Genomic DNA, 15,751 nt, shown 5'->3' with positions numbered 1-15,751 from the left:
TATATTTACATTTATATTTTATTTCACGAGATTTTGATCTGGTTAACGAGAATTTGGAAATACATGATAAAAATGTATGTGATTATTATCTACAAGATATTTTATTTATAATTTACATTGCCACATGCAGGAGAAATATAAGTGAGGAGCAGCACATGTATATGTTATTTTCACTGCAAAATACAATTATTTACAAGAAAATAGTGGCATATTGTGTTGGCACTTTTGAAAATTCAAACTGAAATCACAAGACTTGACCACTTTTGATGGCATGTTGTCTTTGGGGTAGGTACTGTTTGTTGATAACAATCATATATGCCCATACACTATCCATATCATCACAATTACCCAACAAACATGAAGAGCATGCTTGCAAGATTCATAGAATAGGAAAGGGTATTTAAGACCATTAAAATTATTATGGTATGTTCCACCCTGTTTCTTTTGACTACTATTTCTATATTAAATCTTCATATATTTCACATTTCCCAATGTAGTATCTAGTACCACAAATTTTGCAAGAAAGTAAAATCACTAAAATCAAGAATGATTTTTTAATGTAATTCAAAATGCCTAGAAAGCTAAAGACTATTGTTGTTTGTACTTAAAGATGCTGTCATTTGACAGATTATACTAGTATTTTACCATGCTGTTGAGTTAGGACTTGGATATTCTTGAGTTCACACTGATTGGTTTGCTGTAATCATAGTTACGTGTAAGTACTCTCTCCGTCCCCTTTTACATGTCCACTTTGGAAAAAAAATTTGTCCCAGATTACTTGTCCACTTCTCTTTTCAAAGCAACTTTTTATATGTTTTTTCAAAAAGTAACAACTTCCAATGTTTCACTAGCATATATATATATACACAACTCTATTTAATTCATTACATTTATTAGGGATATGTATGAAAACAAGATATCCAACTAACATTTTCTTAAGATGCGTTATTTTTTCAAAAGGGACAAGTAAAAGGGGACGGAAGGAGTATTCTAGTAAGTATAATTATTATTCTTATTATGATGTTGAAGTTTGACTATTAATTGTTTGTCTTCAAAATAACCCACAAAACCAAAAAAGTTGTGTTTTTATCTTGGGATTATATATGTATATAAATTATTGATAGTCACCTTCAATTCAAGTGTCAATTTTTGAAATTCATAAAGTTTGATTCTCTTTTATACTTATTTTTCAGGGAAATTCTCATGCTTATGTTTTACTACTATATGTATCTGTAAGGCATTACCTACCACTTAGAAGTCCATGCTTTCATATTTATCCCCACCACTACCACAACAATTCTCAGAATTCCATGTGCTTTGTTGTGTGTTCCTTACAATTCCCTTCAATTTTGAGTACTTGATTGGCCAATTCTTTGCATAAAGACTCAATCTTTGGAGGTTCTTGATTGAATTCTCACTTGGGTAGTTCCTTAAAGTTTGTAATGCATACCTGGGTTCAATTCTTTTGATGATGGAATTGATTGCTTGGTTGAGTCAGAGAAATTTTTGTACAAGAGATCTGGGGTCCAAGTGTTTGGTATTATTTCTTCAGTGTGGGAAGGCTGAAATTTAAATCTTATTAAGTTCAGGTAAAAATGATGAATTTCTTGATTATGAACTCAATGCATTCAGGATTTCCTGATATAAATCTATAATGCATGTGTGCATATTATCAGTTTGCATTCAAGAATGTATCATTTTTATCCACTGCATGAGAAATCTTTATTGTTTCTAAATTCTGAATTATATTGTTGAAGTAGAAAACCTGGCTCATTGATTGTTCTGGGTTTCTATTATTGTCTGATCTTTGCAAATTTCTAGTTCTGAAGTTATACAAGTGTGAGCATCAAAATTTACATGCTTTTCCTCTCTTTCCAAATATTTCTGCTTTTCCTTTATACTATTAAAATGTTTAGTCCAATTTTTAATTGAAAGGAAATTAGTAAAAGTTTACATTAGGAGTTGTCTCATGTAAATCATTAGGAACTATAGTATACAGTACAACATGTTCATGATCACCCTCTCCCTAAAGTATAAGAGGCAGTAAAATGGTGAATTTGTCTTCTGCAAGTCACATCTTTGCATCCTGTCATTAGTTGTAAAAAGTTTGATAACAACTATATATATTGATGATCCTGGACACCTTGTAGGTACCTCATTTTAGATTGAAATGGGGCTGGTAGATGATCTGACGAAAGAAACTCCGATTTTACATATTCCAGTGTGGGCTTTAGTTCTGATCTTTGTGCTTGTGCCTATTTTACTCTTGGTGCTTCCAATTTGTATTTCGAGGAAAAAGTCTAACAGGGATACTGGAAAACTTCCAATTAGTCAAGACCAAATTGTATCAAGTGAAATAAAAGAGATAAAGATAGATCAGAATTCAGCAAATAGCTTTGATGTCTATGACACGAATTCAAGTATATCAAAGGACAATTACAGTGGCAAAGATCCTGATAAACTTTTAATGCATCTGCACCAGACGGAGAATGCTGATAAAAGCAGTCAATCTGGTTCTCTTAAAAATTTAGAGAAGGGTTGGTTTGGTTCCGGATCAGGAGAAAAAGGGAATAGTGGTAAAAAAAATGCGTACAAGCCTTCTTCGCATCCTTTAACTGGTTCCTCCCCTCTATCCGGTCTGTCTGACTTCTCTCAACTTAGTTGGGGTCACTGGTTTACATTGAGGGATCTACAAGTAGCAACAAATAGATTTTCCAAGGATAATGTTATAGGTGAAGGTGGATATGGAGTAGTTTATCGTGGACAACTGGCTAATGGATCTTCAGTAGCTGTCAAAAAACTCTTCAATAATCAGTAAGTACAAAAAACTGCAATTGATTCTGCTGGTCTCAGTACTATATTTTTTATATATTAAGCTAATGTAGTTTTCTGAAAATATTTTGGTTATAGAGGACAAGCAGAAAAGGATTTCAAGGTGGAAGTCGAGGCCATTGGCAATGTCCGCCATAAAAACTTGGTTAGGCTTCTGGGGTACTGCATCGAGGGCACCCAAAGGTACGATACGTTAAGCTCTTTGCATCTATTTTATACTTCCAATACCCATCTATTATGGATTAAAAGAAAAACAAGCCCATCAAAGGAGTATTGTGATGCTCTGAATTTCTTATTAACTAATTATCTATTTAAAATTTAGTTGATACTTCAAATTCTGGAATTTTGAATTGAGAGAGATATTGAGAGGAAATTTAAGTATGGTTTTTCTTCTAATTATTAACATCAATTTTAGTTTGTTTCCACTGCAACGCCATGGGATGAATACATCGATATGTCTTGTTCATGCAGTAGCATCCTTTTAGAAGGAAATTTCTATAAGAATAAGCCTGGATTCCTATAAGGCGTACTAAAAAACTTGCCTGTTTTTTAAAACTATATTTGGTTAAATTCAGGATGTTGGTCTATGAGTATGTCAGCAATGGAAATCTGGACCAGTGGCTTCATGGAGCTATGAGTCACCAAGGATATCTTACTTGGGAGGCTCGCATGAAAGTTGTCCAGGGGACTGCCAGGGCGTAAGTTCATATATAGATTACATAACATCTAAAAAAATACGGAACTTTTAGCTTCTCTTACTTTAACTTGATGTACTAAATGCAGGCTTGCGTACTTGCATGAGGCTATTGAACCAAAAATTGTGCATCGAGACATCAAGTCTGGCAATATACTACTAGATGATGACTTCAATCCTAAAATATCTGATTTTGGTCTGGCAAAGTTGTTGGGTGCTGGAGAGAGTCACATTACAACCAGAGTTATGGGTACTTATGGGTGAGCGTAACTAATGAAACTTATTTGTAAATGTTCTACTGTTTGATTCTCTTTCTTTTCTTACTACATTTACCAGCCCACTTCTCTGATGTCTTGTACTGGTAACTACAGATATGTAGCACCAGAATATGCAAATAGCGGCCTTCTTAATGAGAAGAGTGACGTTTACAGTTTTGGGGTTGTGCTTTTGGAAGCAATTACTGGAAGAGATCCGGTGGATCATGACCGTCCAGCAGATGAGGTATTCTACACTCCTTAACTCGTTCCGTTTATATAAAATGCACGATGAAGGACCATAAAATTGTACATTGTTAGCACATTAGTTAGGATGTGAAGATCATGGGGGAAATTAGTTGTTCAGTAGGAAGTAGTTATGCTAGTTGCATATATTATGCTGATGTAATAGAACAATGTGCCAGACTACGTTACCCGGACTCTTCATTTTGCCTCGAGTACCCGTGTCGGACACTCGACACTCGGACATGGGTATGAACACTCAGACACTTATTTTAGGCCAAAATCAGTTAAAATTTTCAAAATATTGCTGAGTCCGACACTCGGACACGTATCCAGTTTGGACACTTTCAGCCAAGTCCGGGTAACATAGGTGCCAGATTGTGATTTTTTTTCATTTTATTTTATAAACACATTGCGACAGCAATTTCATGACATGAATTATTATTTGATTCAGTCCAAAAGAAATGAAGATAGTACTAGATTGTAGGAAATATTATTTATTAGGCTTGAACAAATGACTCTTGACTCTTGTACATTCATTTTGTAATATCATCATCCTTCCTGCAGGTGAATATGGTTGACTGGCTCAAACTAATGGTTGCTAATAGACGATCAGAAGAAGTAGCAGATCCGACTATGGAGACTAAACCATCCAGAACTGCACTTAAACGAGCCTTACTGGCTGCCTTGAGATGTGTTGATCCAGATTCTGAAAAAAGACCATCTATGAGTGAAGTTGTCCGTATGCTGGAGTCAGACGATTATCCACTGCCACGTGAGGTAAGATAAATATTTTCCTACAACTCAAGAACCAACTACTTAAAAGGTCCATATTGCTTAGAAACTTATACGGATCATGCAAGAATAAGATAAATTTGTTGTTTGATTAACTTTCAGAGTCGACGACGTCAAAGGAATGCAGAGGCAGAATACAGAAGTGAAAACTCTAGCACAAACAAGTACAAAGTTCCTAACTTGAGTCCAGAAAGCAGAGAAAACCAAAGGGGATGAACAAAACAAGCTTTCCTACACATGCAATAAGGTGCAACAATATACAAATGGCTAGTGGTCCAGCATTTGATAGTCTGCCATTTAGTTATTTTTGTATGTAGAATTTTATTTGTTTTGTGCATAGGATCATATATTCTATAATTAGACTTTGCTAGTGCTGGTGTGTATAGAGGTCAGATAATATTAATAGTGCTGAGCTACTATAATTTTAGCAGTCTGTTAAGATGCTTCTCTTTGGAAATTGGAAGGATGACAGCATTGTTTTTTGTCAGTGAAGTTTGAAACTCTGGATTTGTTGTCTAGGAAATACAGAAGGGTCACTTGTTATTAAAATTTGAAAATTTGTGATATGTAAATATTGGATTGGACCTCTAGTAAAGTCTGACCATTTGATTATTAAGATAAATTAATTCTTGATTATAAAACTTTTATAACATATTACTCCCTCCGTATACATTTGGTTGGGACATGGAGACCAAGAAAAAGCGTAAAAAATGAGTAAAGTTAGATGAAAATTGAGCATAGTGGTGAGAACCATTTATATTTAATAATAGATATGAGATAATGTAGAAAAGTAGTAGGTGGAATAGTGTTTATATTATTAATTTATTATAGAAAGAAGATAGTGGAAGAAAGTAGTTGATGTAATGATATTCTATATTAGAGCATCTCCAACGGCGTTGGCTATAATCGTTGGCTAAATGGGACCTGTAGGACATTATGTAAAATTTGCTGAACCTGTAAGACATTTTGCTCAATGGTATTGGCTATATTGGTTGGCTATAATTTAAAAATGGTATGTTATTAATATTTTAGATTGTTAAAATAGAATATATCAGTTCAATATGGTAATAAATTATGTGCAATCTTCCTACAAATTTCTTACAGACCTGTAGAGGTTCGACAAATTTAGCCATCCATAGGAGGTTGGCTAAAATTATAGATAACAGCTCGGTATGGTTGGAGCATGAGTTTTTTGAGCTATTGGCTAAATTTTTTTATTTATAGTATGCCACGTCACCTTTTAGCTAAAGGCTTCCAATGGTTGGAGATGCTCTTACACACCCTTTGTCCCATTCATTTCTATACAGTTTCCGTTTTGAGATGTCCCATCATTTCTATACATTCCAAAAATAGTAATTTTTAATAATATAAAACACTGTTACACCCACTGCTTTCTTTCACTATCTCCATTTTATAATAATATAAACACTATCTCAAATCTATCATTAAATATAAAGGGTCGCGCTCAAGAGAGAACCACTCCTTAAAATAGAACCATAGAACCACTAGGGTTCTGCTGCAGAACCCTAAATTTTAAATAGATTTTTAGGATCTAAATCTAAATACATGTTTTTTTCATGTTTTTTCCTCGTTGTGTGTGTTCAAAAATAATTTAAAAATATAATCCATAGATATTGACATTTTTTTTGTGAAGTTCTGCTGCAGATCCCAACTAATACTTAAGTTCTGCTGCAGAACCCTTGCCTAATAAGGTAAGGGTTCTATGGTTCTCTCTCTAATGGTTCTCTCTGGAACATGACCCTTATATAAATGAGTCCCACCACTTTACACACAACAATTCTAACTTTACTCATTTTTTACATTTTTTCTTGGTCTCCGTGTCCATCCCAAATGTATATAAAATATAAATGATCGGGACGGAGGGAGTAAGAGTTTACCGCTTTTGGAATATATACAATTGGTGGAGGGAGTAAGAGTTTACCGCTTTTGGAATGTATACAATTGGTGGGACATCCTAAAAAAGAAATACAAATGGAATGTATACAATTGGTGGGACATCCTAAAAAAGAAATACAAATGAATGGGACAGAGGGAGTATTCTTATTTCTTAATATGTTTTGTTTAAAACACTAACAATATAATATTAAAAATGTGGATATTTGCAAAAGTAATATTATATTAGAAATGAAACAGTTATTTTGTATTTTTTAAAAATTGCAGAACTTTCTCATTTCTTGAAAAGTTCAGAACTTTCTCACCTGAATCACTGTCATCATTTCAATTTATATTGCATATTGTAATTATGCCAATCATTGTGCCAATTAACACATCGGCCTCTGGTTAAATTTCTCCAATTTGCCTTGCAGAATCTTTAAAAAATCAACTACATACCACTCCTAACTGTAAGATCTGATCACTGTGGAATACAAACATTTAAAGTCAGGAAAAACCCAAGTACACAACCCAACTAATTATACTCTTTCTATTGTAAAGATAAAAATATACATTTGGCTAATAATGTGTGTTGTACCATACAATTCCATTTGAATATTCCATAGCAAAGAATTATTTAATTCTAGGAAAAGAAGAAGAAAGAATATAACAGCATTACCGCTCTTAGTTCACATGTATATTGGTTCTGTGCATTGCACCGAAAAGAATAAAACAAATATAGTATTTTCTCATCATAGAGGGGTACCGAAGAAGTACCCCAATACACGAACAAGCCCAAGTGAAGATGCAGGACATAGTCAGTACAGGGATGGATTTACTAGTGATGTGATTCACTGGGAGGCCCGGATCGAGTATTTAATAATGGTTGAAGAGCCTTCACAACAATACTCATGTTTGGCCGGAAATCAGCTTCATATTGTACGCACAAGGCAGCAACTGCAGCCATCTGTTTGCAGCAAGGGAAGTCATGATGAGAAGTTTTATTTTAGCCATTCATATATATACTAATAATGGCATTTTTATCAGTTCAAGAGCAAAACCCACCAATATTAAAAAAGAATGAACAATATTACGTAAATTATGTAATGACTATTTGGGAAGCATTTCATAGAACATAGTCAACTTTCTATATTCATCAGGAAACCTGTACTTTATCCCATTATTCTCCGATGGATGTCAGATATTTTTGTCTAAAATAATTATAACATGTGGCTGAGCCACAGAGCCATGTGCCCAAATTTATAGGATAGACATTCTTTAAAGGTGTGGGGGACTGGGGGTGTTGAAATTGGAAGCACAAATAAGCTTTACTTTTTTTGATTTCAAAATGTTATATAGACTACCTTAGCAACTGCCTTGGGTGGGTATTCTCCATTTAGTCGAGTATCAACACACTGCTTAACCTTGTCTTCGCTGAGTCTTGGAGTCGCCTAACAAAAGACAAAACTTCAAAGTCAGCTCAGATAGGAAATATGTAGAAACTAAAAAATATGATTCTAACATATATAAAAATATCAATTATCAAGCACCCTTCAGAAAAGAGCCAAGATGAGTACCCATGTCACTAGACTCTGCTGTCCTCGTGGTAGTGTATGATCTACAGGTTTACGCCCAGTCAAGAGTTCCAATAAGACCACACCAAAGCTGTATACATCACTCTTTGAGCTCAGCTGTCCAGTCATTGCATATCTGCCACAGGAAGCACAAGACTAACAACTCAGAGCAATCTACAGTTTGTAGTTAAACTTTGAAATAATATGCATATGCAGATAAGATACGGGGAAAAGCTCAGAGTCTGAAAGAGCCCCCCAGAAGCCAAATAGCCTTATCCAGAGATATGGGGTAAGCACAATATTTTAGTTGCCACCTATTCTATAATCTCAGTTGCCATCTAACATCTTCAGTTAATTTTCCGTTATCACCTAGGAAGCATGAGTGCGGGTGTGGGGGTGCGCGGTACGTGGATACGAGAATTCATCAAATTCCAAAATATGGGGATACGGGTGCGGGGGGATACAGCAAATATTAAATATATATAAATAATTCATAAGATGCATTTAAGTAGAACAAAATAGTGGAATAACTAAATTAATCATCCTTAAGTCTTGACAATTAAAATACATAAATAACTATTGCAATTGAAGTGATTCAATCGAGCATAATCATGGCTTCCATGATTTTGACCAACTAATTTTAAGTTTTTTTTTTAAAAAAAAAGTTGTAAAAAATTACGATTTGTGCCACTCCCGCACCCCCATCCCCGCACCCCCGCGTATCCCCGTCACTGCCTCCACCGATACGCCACGTGGCGTATCCCGTGCGTATCCCGCCGCACCCCCAAGTATCCCCTACGCAGTTCTTCACCCAGATGAAGTATCCCCGCTTTCTAGGTTATCACATATATGATGCAAATAGGCTGAGAAAGCAAGCCGGTAATTTAGCTGACATGACCTCGCCGAGTCAGCAACAAATTACATATACACTTCCACGTTCTAAGCATAGCTACTTTTGACCAAATACTGATTATAAAAGTACAGCATGTAATTTATTTTTTATATTTGCCGTGCATTATAGATATTTGACGATGTAGTTCCCTACACTAATTTATAGTAACGCTTTCCTATGAAGGTACTATGTTAATGAGCTGTAGTTTTCAGTCCATGTTGAAATTGCATGACACTGTCCATTAATTGTTCTACTTGGTCCTGTTAATTTATTATTCGCTTAAAATGTCACAAGGCCTAGGTGATCAAGTCTACAATACTGATGATCAGCCATTTAAATATGAAAGACTACAAATGCTAAATTTATACTGGTTGCTAAAATATGGATAAAGGATAGCTTTATGCTTGATAATTAGACATAAAATTTAGTATTCATGATTAAAAAGAATTATGGTAAAAAAGGAAAACAAAAGAAAGAAACGAAAGAAATATATGATATATGTTAAACAAGAAGGCAGAGCTTACTCAGGAGCATGATAACCAAAAGTTCCTAGAACACGAGTGGAGTGAAGACGTGCTGCCATGTCAGGTGCTTGATTTGACAGATCAAAGTCTGCAACCTTAGCCACATCATCATCAAAAAGTAAAACATTGCTGGACTTAATGTCTCGGTGAATAATGTGAGGTTGTGCCTTTTCATGTAAATATTCAAGTCCCTTTGCTGCCCCAACAGCAATTTTAACTCTTTGGGACCATGACAAAACTGGACCTGGCTGAGCACCCTTGACACCCTTTCTTCCTGATGATCAGATAGATATATAAGATTTCAAAATAATAACAGAAACCAGAACATTCTTACTACTAAAGACATGTAATTGGCCAAAAAAAATATGGGTAGCATTTAGTTCAAGTGCTGCTATTGTACTGTTTGCCTATATGTTGCAGAGGTAAGTGTTAGACAATTTATTTTCGGAGTTTTTCAAGATTAAAAGCAAGAGACTCATTTAACTTATAAGGAAGCAATTTATATGGAGGCTCTACTAAATGCTAGTTCATGAAATCTTCACAATGCTTTTAGGTTTTACATATCTTCTCTGTTTCTTTTTCTTAATAATCTGTCATGTGATGTCTGTGTTTTCACCTTTAGTGACAAATTTGATGTGATGCACACCAGCAATAAAAGCATCTCTCGTGTAAACATGGTGGTGACATCCATCTGTCATGGAAATCCTTGACAAGTTCCTTTAGTAATATAGATAAGATGAAAAGTTTGACTAGTTAACAATACTCCCTCCGTCCCACAATACATGTCTCTTTTGAAAAAATTACGCATATTAAGAAAGCATTGATTAGATAAAATTTTCTCACCTCTACCCCTAATAAATGCATGAATGTAGACTCTTATTCAACCTCCATTAATTGTTATACAACTTTCAAGAAGGGTAATTTTAAAATATTTGCAATATATTTGCATTGGAAACTAAAAGTAGACATGTATTGTGGGACAAAAAAATTTTCCAAAAGAGACATGTATTGTGGGACGGAGGGAGTATCATTTATAAAAACAAAATTATATGTTCTTCTCTGGCCCGCTTTTTTGAAAGAACCCCTACCCTCACCCCACCCTGGATATTATTACATCTCGTATAAGTAACAGCTTAGAGCTGTAATTCGAGTCGGGCGCCTTGCGAGCTCGCCTGGCTCGAACTCGTTTAACTGGGCTCGGCTCGACTCATTAAACGAGCCGAATTCGGACAAAGGTTCGACTCGAAATTAAACGAGCCGAGTTCGGGTAGAGGTTTAGGCTTGATTAAGTGAAAAATTGTACGAGTTGGCTCGCTCGACTCGTTAAAACCGGCTCGTTTAGCTAAACAAGCCGGCTCGAGTAAACGAGTCGAGTTCGGGCAGAGGTTTATGCCCAATTAGATAAACGAGCCGGCTCAGCTCGACTCGATTAAATTTGGCTCGAATTAGGCTCGGCTCGAAACTCGGCTAGCTTGAATTGAATTAAAGCCCTATAACAGTTGGTAGGATAAGATCAAACTTCAATGATTCAAATTGAAGACCTGGTAACAGCTTACCATGAAGAATATCATGAAGGGATCCATTTGAAGCATACTCATAGGCAAGGACACGAAGACCACCATCCACACAATAACCAAGTAGCTCAACAACATTATCATGTTTCAGCCTTGATACCATAGAAACCTAAAATGGAGAAAACAGACAATCAGATGCTAATTGTTTTTGACGAGTGAACATAAAACAGAAAGCATCTGAAATTGTTGCAAACCTGTGCCAAAAACTCATGGTCTGGTTGCTTACTAGAGTCTAATTTCTTTATTGCTGCAGCCTGCCCAGTTTTCAGTATGCCATGATACACTCTTCCATAAGATCCCTCGCCAATTAAAGCCTTTGTACCAAAATTATCTGTAATATCTTTCAATTCATCCACTTGGAGTGCAGAGACATTTATAGGTTGAACGGCAATAGTCTGTGTGTCTTTTGGTACTGTCTCTCTGGCACGATAAGCTCCATTGTTACCTACAAATTAATTACATATAAGACCCGATAACTAGTCATATATTTTATATAAAAAGCAATGATAGCAAGCTAAAATATGATACCAATTGGTCTTTCCACATGATACTATTTTACATTAAAGCCAAAAAAACAGCATAACCGAAACCCCAGCTAATAGATAAAATACATAAATGTCTCCCGTAAAACATATATACAGCAGTAAACGACATGAACTTTAAAAAATAAAGTGCAATTAATTTATAGTAAAAACTAACAAGCATTTCTCATATGTTGACAAAAAAAAGAAAAGGGAACATTTATCATCTCCAAAATTGGTCCAATAAAGAGGCAGGACAGTTAAGTAGGGTAGTAGCCAGGTAAGCAGAGGCATCCTTAATAATAACCTGCTGCGTGATTCGTCATATAAGGTCCGTTATCCGCAGTCTTCTGCATACTATCTTCTGAGCAACAGCCAAAGCAACTCATGATTCTTCCTTGAATAAAAACTGGATACTGATCATTGAGAAGACAATTAGTTAGAATTTAGTATTACTCTAAATTAAACATTTATGTTCCTGACATAAGAAATTTGCATTTCGTATATTTCCTAAGCATTCATATTCACCGGACAAAGTTACAGCAAACAAGCTTATACGGACCATTTCATCCCAGGGCGGAGCCTGAGCTACTACACCTTCCTGTGACACATTTAATGTTCCTCATCATCAGGATACTAGAACATCAAGATTAATGGGTAGTTATAAGAACTGAGTCAACAAAAACAAAGTCTTTTCTAGTTAAACAACAAAAGCCATAAAATTCAAGTAAATTCAACCAGATACAACGGAATTATATATGACATAACATCTGGTTAATGCTAATACATCACCAATCAAACAAATCCAAGAACCCTTCTGATCCACTTCTCAATATCTCCAGATCAATCCACAATTCAACAAAACACAATCCAAATTGCAACCCATCAACATAAAAATCTCCCAAAACCCAAATGAAAACAACACCTCAACATCATAAGAACATTCCATCACAATCAAAATCCAATCTTTAACCTAAAAATCACTTCTTTCTGACAAAAACAGTGAGATTAAACAAAGATTAACCATTACATAACAATCTAACAAAACCCCAAACCCAAATAGCAAGAATTGAAGATCAAACCATTAAAACCACAATAAAAACATAAAGAAACCCAGCCAAAAGGCAAGAAACTCACATGGGTTTTTGCAGTTTATCAATCAAACAGTTTCTTGAAACTTAAATAATAATAAATGAAGTGAATAATGGATGAGGTAGTCGAATGTGTAAGTATCTGTGTCTATATAAGTTTAGAAAGACGCGTAGGGTAAAGAAGGAACATGCAAATGGAGATGAGGAAGGAGGGGGGTAATAAATAAACTAGTTCCAGTAGTCAAGACTCAAGAAACAGTAGATGAGTTTTGGTGAGCTCTCCTTCTCTTTTGACTTGGTTCTTTTTCAACATGGGTCTGTTTTGTGTTTGTTTATCTTTGCAAAACCACGTGATTCTTTTTGAGAAAAAAAAAGGTTTCAAATCTCAAATATTATTGGAGTAATGTATAAAATAACAAAGTTGGAAAAAATGACCTCAAATACCAGTTACGCTGATAATCTAGCATTTTCAATTTTAGGATGAAAACGATATTTTGGGATGAAAACGCTAGATTGTGTAGCGTTTAGCTTTATTAACCTCAGCAAAACGCTAGCAAAACGCTACACCGTGTAGCGTCTGTTAGGTTAACCTATTTAGACGCTACATGATGTAGCGTTCTAATTGTAGTTAACCTAATTAGACTCTACACGATGTATCGTCTAGCGTTTTGGGTTTTTGATAAATAACCAAAACGCTAGACGATATAGTGCTACTAAATGATATTTAGAGGCCATTTTTCTGGATCGGGGTATTTAGGACATTAATGATAAATATACGGGTATTTAGGGCCAACACCCTCTTTTTGACCTCTCGGGAAAAGGTATCGTATTTCGAAATTTTGATACGTAATGTCCAAAATATTATTCTTTGAATGATCTGAAATATTATTTATTAATATGAAATATTAATTTAAACAAACTTAACATTTGTTATATTAGATCTCAAAACATTATATACATAACAGAATTTGATGTTTTAAAACATTTTTCTCTAAAATAAGATATTATATAAAATAATGTTGAGAACTTGAATACGTTAGACAATCTTGGATCAATATTTCATAAAAAAGGCTCCTGAATCTCACAAATTTAGAAATAATGTCCAGAATAAGAGAGTTAGGAAAAATGATCCTAAATATCACTTATTAGCGCCTTCAAATTGGAAAGAAAATACTATATTGTGTAGCGTTTTATTATTTTATCGTCAAACATAATGCTACATGATATAACATTATGTTTTTTTTAAACCAACATAACGCTAGATGATTTGGCGTTTTTGATGAATATACAAAAAATTACTCCTTCCATCTCATATTATGTGTCTTGTTTTGACTATTGAAAAGTCAAGTTGGTTTGACAACAAATTACATATACTATCCAATTTAAAATGATTAAAAAATTATTTTTCAGCAGGTATATCTAATCCCTTCAATATCTATTTTTCAGATTTTAAAAATAATTAATAATTTTTTTAATTAATGGTCAAAATTTGGTCAAATTAACCCCTTAATAGTCAAAACAGGACACATAATATGAGATGAAGAGAGTACATAATATTAGGGCTGTTATTTGGTCCGGGCGAGCCGAGTTTCGAGCCGGGCATAATTCGAGCCGAGTTTTATTTAGTCGAGCCGAACCGGCTCGTTTAAGAAATCAAGTCTAACTCTTTGCCCGAACTCGACTCGTTTATTTTCACGGGTCGAGTTGAGCTGGCTCGTTTAGCTAAACAAGCCGATTTTAGCGAGTCGGGCGAGCCAGCTCATTTAATTTAACACTAAATCGAGCCTAAAACGCTACCCGAATTCGACTCGTTAATTTTCACGAGTCAAGTCGAGTCAGCTCGTTTAACGAAACGAGCCAAAACCTCGGCCCGGACTCGAGCTTGTTTAACTAAACGAGCCGAGCCCATCAAAACGAGTTCGAGCCGGGCGAGCTCGCGAGCTGCCCGGATCGAATTACAGCATTACATAATATAGTGTTAATAAATGATATTTGAGAACCATTTTTCCGGATCTTGATATGGAGAACATTAATGATGGATATAATGATAACGAGGATCAATACCAATATTTGAAGTCTTATCATCAAAAAATATAAATCGGGTCAACACTATTTTTTTTCTTATAAAAATGATGGGAAATTTTTGAAATTTATGTAGAAATTAACACAACAGGGATGGTCTACAATACATTATAAGATTTGTAACATGCGTGTGGAAATTCGGTATTATAGGTACGCAGGATTTACAAAGTTTAACAGTGATGGCGGTATTCTGCCCCGTTTTTTATATATGTTGTTCGATATAAAATAAAAATAGATATTTTGATCCGTCTATATATTAAAAAAGTTACTTTTTAAAAATTATATATTATTGTCCTGAAGCAATTTACATCATCAGTTATAGTTTTAAGCTTAACCCTAATTCTCTCTAGCATCTCTCTTGTCGTAGCCGCCCGAGGGCTTCTATCGCTTTTCACCGGTGGAAAGCCCCGAATCATTTAATTGCTTTGTTTTTCTTCTTAATTTTTGAATAATACATTTTCTCGGGAAGCTTAGATCTAAAACCATCGGAGACCGATTTCTCTTATTTCTGTGGTTCTACTTCAGATCTAAGGTTGTTTTCTCTCTCTGGTGAGAGCTTTGTTTTTCGCTTCCTAATTGTAAGCGGAGTCTTGATTTGGTGATGAAAGTTTGTATGGAATCGCCGTTTTGGTCGATAGCTCAAACGATAGCTCTATCAGGGCATGATGAAGAGGGTGCCAGTAATTCAACGAGGATGCATGAAGCGGGTACTTGTATTTGTATATACATTTTCTTCAAAATATCGTTTAACTGTCTCTTTATGATAACAGACGATTGCAATT

The 15,751-nt window shown here is 34.9% G+C and overlaps 2 protein-coding genes across 2 annotated transcripts; one reads left to right on the top strand and one right to left on the bottom strand.

Moving 5' to 3' along the window:
• The first annotated feature begins 1,137 nt into the window (after positions 1-1,137).
• Positions 1,138-5,305, top strand: LOC108196843 (probable receptor-like protein kinase At5g18500). Its single transcript, XM_017364301.2, has 8 exons — positions 1,138-1,589; positions 2,151-2,814; positions 2,911-3,015; positions 3,408-3,530; positions 3,616-3,786; positions 3,898-4,027; positions 4,591-4,803; positions 4,921-5,305. The coding sequence occupies exons 2-8, from the start codon at positions 2,171-2,173 to the stop codon at positions 5,032-5,034; spliced, it is 1,500 nt and encodes a 499-aa protein (XP_017219790.1). The 5' UTR covers positions 1,138-1,589; positions 2,151-2,170; the 3' UTR covers positions 5,035-5,305.
• A 1,929-nt stretch (positions 5,306-7,234) lies between these two features.
• LOC108193213 (pto-interacting protein 1) lies at positions 7,235-13,216 on the bottom strand. The gene is made up of 8 exons (XM_017359782.2): positions 12,934-13,216; positions 12,104-12,212; positions 11,470-11,720; positions 11,258-11,384; positions 9,702-9,975; positions 8,289-8,421; positions 8,076-8,162; positions 7,235-7,678 (listed from the first exon to the last, which is right to left on the bottom strand). Exons 2-8 carry the CDS (start codon positions 12,183-12,185, stop codon positions 7,550-7,552), a joined length of 1,083 nt encoding a protein of 360 aa, XP_017215271.1. The 5' UTR covers positions 12,186-12,212; positions 12,934-13,216; the 3' UTR covers positions 7,235-7,549.
• Positions 13,217-15,751: the final 2,535 nt, after the last annotated feature.

Source organism: Daucus carota, chromosome 7, assembly GCF_001625215.2.
Source record: "Daucus carota subsp. sativus chromosome 7, DH1 v3.0, whole genome shotgun sequence".
Lineage (NCBI taxonomy): Eukaryota > Viridiplantae > Streptophyta > Magnoliopsida > Apiales > Apiaceae > Daucus > Daucus carota.
Note: the sequence above shows the minus strand (reverse complement) of the source record. Positions and strands in the feature narration are given on the sequence as shown.

Bases quoted from the DNA above. Each gene is read 5' to 3' on its own strand.
- LOC108196843 (XM_017364301.2), top strand. From the start codon at position 2,171: ATGGGGCTGGTAGATGATCTGACGAAAGAAACTCCGATTTTACATATT. The intron at 3,531-3,615 runs GTAAGTTCATAT...TACTAAATGCAG, and splicing joins GTCCAGGGGACTGCCAGGGC to GCTTGCGTACTTGCATGAGG. The intron at 4,804-4,920 runs GTAAGATAAATA...ATTAACTTTCAG, and splicing joins ATTATCCACTGCCACGTGAG to AGTCGACGACGTCAAAGGAA.
- LOC108193213 (XM_017359782.2), bottom strand. From the start codon at position 12,185: ATGAGTTGCTTTGGCTGTTGCTCAGAAGATAGTATGCAGAAGACTGCG. The intron at 8,163-8,288 runs GTACTCATCTTG...GTCTTTTGTTAG, and splicing joins AGCAGAGTCTAGTGACATGG to GCGACTCCAAGACTCAGCGA. The intron at 7,679-8,075 runs GTAGTCTATATA...TGCTGCAAACAG, and splicing joins CACCCAAGGCAGTTGCTAAG to ATGGCTGCAGTTGCTGCCTT.